The sequence below is a fragment of the Myotis davidii genome, unplaced genomic scaffold, assembly GCF_000327345.1.
Source record: "Myotis davidii unplaced genomic scaffold, ASM32734v1 scaffold73, whole genome shotgun sequence".
NCBI lineage: Eukaryota > Metazoa > Chordata > Mammalia > Chiroptera > Vespertilionidae > Myotis > Myotis davidii.
Window position 1 is genome coordinate 2625386 of NW_006286675.1, and position 6929 is coordinate 2632314.

At 51.2% G+C, this 6929-nt stretch overlaps 1 protein-coding gene across 1 annotated transcript in view; it reads left to right on the forward strand.

Annotated features, from left to right (window-relative positions):
* MTMR14 (myotubularin related protein 14) overlaps nucleotides 1-5088 on the forward strand; it is a 62331-nt gene extending 57243 nt beyond the window's left edge. Inside the window, exons 20-21 of the mRNA XM_006758355.2 lie at nucleotides 1087-1242; nucleotides 4477-5088. Coding sequence (XP_006758418.1) covers nucleotides 1087-1242; nucleotides 4477-4660 — 340 coding nt within the window. The 3' untranslated portion in view covers nucleotides 4661-5088. The remainder of the gene's footprint in view (nucleotides 1-1086; nucleotides 1243-4476) is intronic.
* The last annotated feature ends 1841 nt before the right edge of the window (nucleotides 5089-6929 follow it).

Here is a 6929-nt window from a genome sequence, read left to right on the forward strand (position 1 = left end):
CGGACCTTGGGCAAGTGCCTTCACCTGTCTGGGCTGACATTTCCCTGTCTCTAAAATGGGAATGGTTAGGTAGGTATGGGAGGTGATGGGGGACTGTCGCTCTTTACGTCAGCCAACTGGGTGGGCCAAGTTCAATGAACGTTTTTCTCTGTTCCATACTCCCTACACCACTATTCATGCTTCTACTCTGATTCTGGGTCCCTACAGGAGCACCTTCTGCTATTCTTGAATTAAAGAATAAAGGGTCAAGCATCAAAGATGATGCATCTCTGGAGTCTGGGACATGGGGTAGCTGATGGAAGGGTTTGTTTGATATATCCCTCTCTTCCTTCCTCTTCTAATGGCTGCGCTGTTGCCCAGAGATGGCAGGGGGGTTGGCTCTGAGTGAGGAGGAGGTGGCACAGTAGATTCCCAATACCATTTTCCTCTCCCTGCACTTCACAAACTTCCATCTGAAACAGGCCTGATGAAGCTGTCAAGTTGCCTGCCTGATTCATCCCTTCCCTCTGGGCATAGCCAGTGAGTTAGCTGGGTGTGCTTGTGAATGCAAACTAGGGCTCCTGGAAGGCACTGCAGAGTGGGGCTAGGGCTCTTAATCTAGGTCACCACCCTCCCCTCTCCCCAAGAGGCTTTTCTCCCACGTCTCTGACAGGAGCTCAGTGGCCCTGGGCTCTGTGTAGCCTCCATTCTAATCTGTGTGCTGGGGAGTATGGGGCATCCAGCCTTGCTCCCCTCCTTTTGGTGCTGTGGATATTTCACTTGTTCTGTCAGACACCAGGGCAGGCTTTGGTTGATGGCTCACCTCTTGTCACCATGCTTTGCTCTTCTTTTGCTTCTGAAAGTCTTTGCATTAAGCATTGTCTTCACAGCTGAGCCTGCCTTATGGTCTGTATTCTTCTTTCTTGATCTAGCCAGCTGTCTTTGCACTTTTGGAGAAAGTGGTTGACTTTACAGATGCTCCACCAACAGAACCTTGCGGCCATGGCCCAGGGCCACCGTAGCAACCAACCCCCACCCCTCCAGTGCTTCCCCTGTCAGGCATATGACTGACTGTGCATCATCTCCCCTTTCTCCTCTCTGCCCCAGATCAGTGGACCATTCCCTGCCCGGATCCTCTCTCTCCACAGACTTTGGCAGCTGGCAGATGGTAACAGGCTGTGGCAGTATTCAGGAACGGGCTGTCCTGCACCCAGACTCCTCTCTCCCTTTCAGCTTCCCGGAGGAGCTCCCTAACAGTTGTCTGTAAGTGTCTTGCTTGAAAAGGCAGGATGCTCCCCTGCCCATATCAAAAGCTGGTGAGCACACAATCATGCTGGCCAGGAATGAGGCAGCAACCGGCCCCAGGGAGCTGGCTTGGGATCCCTGCCCCACCCCAGTGTCTTAGCTAAGTATACTTGCTGCTCATAGACCTGAGGTATGGAGGAGGCCTATTATGGGCTGCTCAGAAAGTGCGTTGGAGTGTGTGTTCACTCTCCCCAGCCTCTAACACCCATCCACGGGTGTCTTGGGGCACATCCTGAGGGAAAGCTGGCTGGACTGTAACTATAGAAGATTCTATTTCTGTCCATGGCTTTGCCTGACAGGAGAATCCTTTGAAAGCAGAACAGTGGGGAAGTGAAGGTAGGTGTATGGTGGAGACCAAAGCCAGAATGTTGCTGGGTTAGCTCTAAGGCTGTGCTCCTCCCCATTAGAACCAAGGGTTCCATGGCAATCCCTCCTCATTTTTGTCTTCTGCTTTTGCCTCTGGTCAGGAAAAATTAAAACCCCAAGCCTATAAAATCCTCTTGCAAGCCTATAAAAGCATACAAAATATTGGACTTCCAACTCCTATAAAGTATCCACTTGAGCAGCTGCCCTTGTGGCAGTCACCTGCCCCCTGCCTGCTCTGCTGCTGTATAGATGTCAGGAGTGGGGAGGGCCTCTGATGAGCTTGTTGGCCTGTACCTCAGCTGTGGCTGCCTGAGGGACCTCACCTCCCTACCACAGGTGAATGAACTCGGGTTAGGGATTCATCCCCCCACCAGAAATCCAGCTCATTCCCACTAGTGCTCACTGGTTGGAGACAAGCTGCCCTGGGAGTTGAGAAGATCCCGGCTGAGGGCAGGCAAGGGCTGGACCTTGGTATTCCAGGATGGCACTCACAGGCCCTAGCCTTGCAGCTGGGGAGTAAGAGGCCACTAGTGCCTGGTATAGCCTCTAGCCATGCCCTTAAGCCAGAAACAAAGTCCCTATCTTTGATTTTTGAGATCAAAAAAGATAGTTGCACCTTTCTGTAGGGACTTTCTATTTGTCACACTGGCCTAAGAGTTATCTCTGGAGTAAACAGGCATCTCTGCCCCTGCTTAATAGCATCCCTCACTTACCTGGCATTAGCCACTGAAATAGGCAACTCTGGTCCCACATCCTACAGTTTATACCTTAGGCAGCTCTCTGAGCTCATAGTTCAGAATTCTGGTTGGTTCTGGTGGTTCCCAGAGGAGGGCTAGGTTCTACATGATCTCATGGCCTCCAGGGGTGAAGTCACTCAGTATGTGCTTGGGCTTTATTATCAGGGAAATCTTAACTGCTCTGCTCACCAGCTATGTCTTGGGGTATAAGCCTTGACTTCTCTGAGCCTGTTAGCTCATCTCTTGAGAAAAACTAATGACACTATGGTAGCTCCAGTCCCTGCCTGTCCATTGCCTACCATGTGTCCACAAGTGAATCATATATCCTGTCTGGACTCCAGTTTTGTTGTCTCTAAATAGATTGTGATCTCTCCCCCTGTGTCTCCCAGAAGTGCTCTCATATGGACCTTTGGATGTTCCCTGTGAATACAAACCACTAATTGAACTTTCTCTAAGAAAAAGCTGAAGATGCACACATAAGCCTCTAGCCTGTATGAAACCTGAGAAAGTAAAAAAGATCTAGGGCCATGCATTTGCCCCAAATGTCAAGAAATACTTGGGAGTTGTTCATGGTATTGCAGGAATCCAGTATCAGCTCCGATTTCTTAGTGCTGCTGTAAGAGCTACTTGACTTTGTTTCTCCCTAAAACAACCTCCCCCTCCTCCTCCTCCTCCCCCTCCTCCTCCTCCCCCCCTTCTCCTTCCTCCCTCCTTTCCTTTCTTCCTTCCCTCCCTCCTCCACCTCCTTATTTCTCTCTCTCTCTCTCTCTCTCTCTCTCTCTCTCTCTCTCTCTCTCTCTCTCTCACACACACACACACACACACACACACACACTCTTCACTGCCACCAATCTACTTCCCTAGATCTGCTCTCCCCATACTTACCCAGGACTGTCATTTATTCTCACAACTCCATCTGTTCCCCAGGCCCTCGGGTGCAAATCATTTGGGCTTGGGAATTGTGGACATTTATGCTGCTTCTGACAAATTCCCAGGAGGGATTATCCAGAGATTGGTCTCTTTCAGGAAATTTTGGGGTAAGTTAGGGCTAGTCTTTGTGCTTAGATGGATGGGAACATGAGAGTTCATTGTATGTAGGTGTGTCACCTGTCTCCCTCGCTTTGAGTTCCTGACCTTTTCTCTGATTCCATGTCCCTCCCACCTCTAGACTGCATGCCTTTTAGTCCAGGTATTGGATGTGACTGGTACCTCAGGCCTCTTCTATTAAAGAATCCTTCAAGGCAGTGGTCACCAACCTTTTGGACCACACGGACCACCAGTGGTCCATGGACCACTGGTTGGCGGCCGCTGCTTCAAGGTGTCAGACAGTCTCATATGGAGCTACATATTGATAAGTCTAAGTTTTCATGCACTTACCTCCTTCTTGACTTGTAATTCCAGGCCAGTGAGAGAGGAGGGGTTTCCTATCTTCTGATCAGTGCCTGTAGAGGCCAGAGAAAGAAAAATACATGGAATCAGAACAGGAATTTTGCTGGAAAAGCCAGCACTCTCCTAGCTGTTTACCTGGGGTCACAGTGACTAAAAAAAGGTGTAGCTAGAACATTGGGGGTTTCCAGTGAGGACCCTGGCCTCGCCAGGGCACTGCCAAGAATTTTCTCCCAGGATGCTCTACGTCGTGTCCTGGCCTCAAGAAAGCTGAGGCCTTTGGTTAACCAAGGCCTGGTGCCTGATACTAGGGTCTCTCCCTACAATGAGAGGTAAGGCTTGTAACTCAGCTTGTTCCTACTAAGGAATGGAAGCCAACAGCTGTTGGAGCAAACTCCCTCCTGCTTGGCTTCTACCCTCCCTCATTATCACAGAGATGGTTGTTCCCCATAGGAAGTCAGGCCAGTGCCCCAATAAAAGGTGCTGCTGCTAGGTAGGAACAGTAACCTGAAAACGGAGAGGAATGGTTTAAGAGGGGAACAGGATCAAATGTTTGGGGCCTGAACCATAGGGTAGTGTGACCACAGGACAGACGTTCGTCTCTTGTGCTAATGAAGACAGAAGGATAAGCATTGTGACATGAGGATGAGGATGTTGGCTCCTGCCCCATGGTGATGCATTTATTCTTTTCCCCTCTCCATAGGCTCGCAGCCCTGAGCGAACGGGAGACTCGCCTGCAGGAGGTGCGCTCAGCCTTCTTGGCTGCATACAGCAGCACAGTGGGGCTTCGGGCAGTAGCCCCAAGTCCTTCTGGTGCCATTGGGGGCCTGCTGGAGCAGTTTGTGCGTGGCGTCGGACTCCGGGGCACCAGCAGCAGCACCTTATGAAGCAGCCAGCCCACAACCGTTTCCTGCTTCTCTCTCACCTGAGCCCTGAGTGGAATCAAAGCCATGCCTGGCCAAAGGGTGCTTTTTTTTAAAAGTCGGGGGAAATGTCCTCACTCCCCCATCTGCATCATGCACATGGCAGCCCCAAAGCCGAGCAGGGCCAAGGACAGGGTTCTCCAAACCTCAGCTTCCTAACTGGTGACCACCACCCCTCCTCTTGTCACTGCCTCCCACCCACTCTAATCATTGCCGGGATTCCCACCAACTCAGAACTGTATGGGGTTCCCTGGGGCCTCATGGAGGCCAAGACTTCACAGATGGCATCCCCCTCCACCCCCCCTTCCATGTGTTTCCTGGGGAGGAGGGGCTCACCTGCACTGAGAATAGGTAATTTGACACAAAATAAAATCAAAGTCTTTTTGAACAGCGGCTCTTTTGGGCATTCTCATTTGGTTGCTATCTTTGTGAAGTTATTTGGAAGGTCTCACTGTCCTTCCTTGTGCTGGAAAAAGGGGTTTGGGGGCTATACCTCAACTCTTGAGCCATGATAGTCTCCTCAGTGAGATGGGGACATGTAGTCACAGACTGTTAAGGGGTTGAAGCAGTTGTCCTCAGGGCTGATGAGGCTCTAGTCACCTAGGGAATCTGTTTATCTGTGCAGATTCTTAGGGCTGCCTGAAATTTAGACCTGCGGTTGCTGACATTTTCATTTAGGTGGGAACAGGGTCGGGGTGTGTATGTTCATTTTAAATTCTGCAGGCAACACAGTCCTAGCACCAGTGACCTGCAGCCTCTGCCTATAGTGGAAGGACTGGCTTCTAGGACTTTGGAGGCAGTAGTTGGTGTGGAGAGGATGGATCCGTGTGACCACCACTGTCATCTACAGCAAGACCAAGAGGGCTGCATCCTCACAGATTGTCTGCATCTCTAACACCATGAATTCATGAGAGTTCAAAGACCTGGGTAGGGCTTTGCACAGTGCTGTTAATAGCCACTGTTTTACTGAGCTCTGGCTGCTGTTTTTTTTTAATGGGTTATTTTTTATTATTATTATTATTCCTCACCCGAGGATATTTTTCCATTGATCTTTTTTTTAAGATAGATTTTTATTGATTTTTTTACAGAGAGGAAGGGAGAGGGATAGAGAGTTAGAAACATCAATGAGAGAGAGAGAGATCGATGAGCTGCCTCCTGCACACCCCCTGCTGGGTATGTGCCCGCAACCAAGGTACATGCCCTTGACCGGAATCGAACATGGGACCCTTGAGTCCGCAGGCCGACGCTCTATCCACTGAGCCAAACCAGTCAGGGCTCCATTGATCTTTTGGGAGAGAGTGGAAGAGAGAGGGAAAGATAGAAACATCAATGTGCTCACATCGATTGGTTACCTCCTGCCCCGACCAGGACCCGGGCCAGGGAAGGAGCCTGCAACCAAGGGATGTGCCCTTGACTGGAATCGAACCCGGGACCACTTGGTCCATAGGCTGACACTCTATGCACTGAGCCAAACCAGCTAGGATGAGCTCTTGACTCTTAATACAAGAGAGGTCATTGGTATGAGTGCGCAGATAACACCTTGTGCCAAGTCCTTTTCATGGATTATCTCAATAAAATTTTACAACAGCCCCAAGTAGGTGCTATAATGGCCTTTCTACTAATGAAACTGAGCCACAGAGATGTTGAGTAACTTGCCCAAGGTCGCACAGCTAATGTGAACAGATGTGTGACTTTCTGTTCAGAGACCTAGGAGGGCGGCAGTGGGAGGGGGAGAAGCAGATTGTTGAGGGAGGGCTTAGGTAGAGGAAAGGTCCCAATAGCCCATCAGACGCCCCAAACCCTTCAGCGCTGTGGATAGCTCTTCAGGAGGCATGGGATTTGCCCCAGAAAAATGCCCTGGAAGGATTCTCCCAAGGTGTGGGTTGGAGGGGTCTGGGTAAGGTTCCTGGACAGCCCGAGGCTGCTCCAATGGGGCGGGGGCCCCCCGCAGGGCTGGGCGGGGCTGTGTTGCCTTCTGGAGTTGCTGCCCGCGGCCACAGTCCAGGCGTGAGCGGCGGGAGAGGGCACAGTGCTGGAGGCAGGTGTGGATAGCTTCAGGAGGCATGGGATTTGCCCCAGAAAAATGCCCTGGAAGGATTCTCCCAAGGTGTGGGTTGGAGGGGTCTGGGTAAGGTTCCTGGACAGCCCGAGGCTGCTCCAATGGGGCGGGGGCCCCCCGCAGGGGGGGGCGGGGCTGTGTTGCCTTCTGGAGTTGCTGCCCGCGGCCACAGCC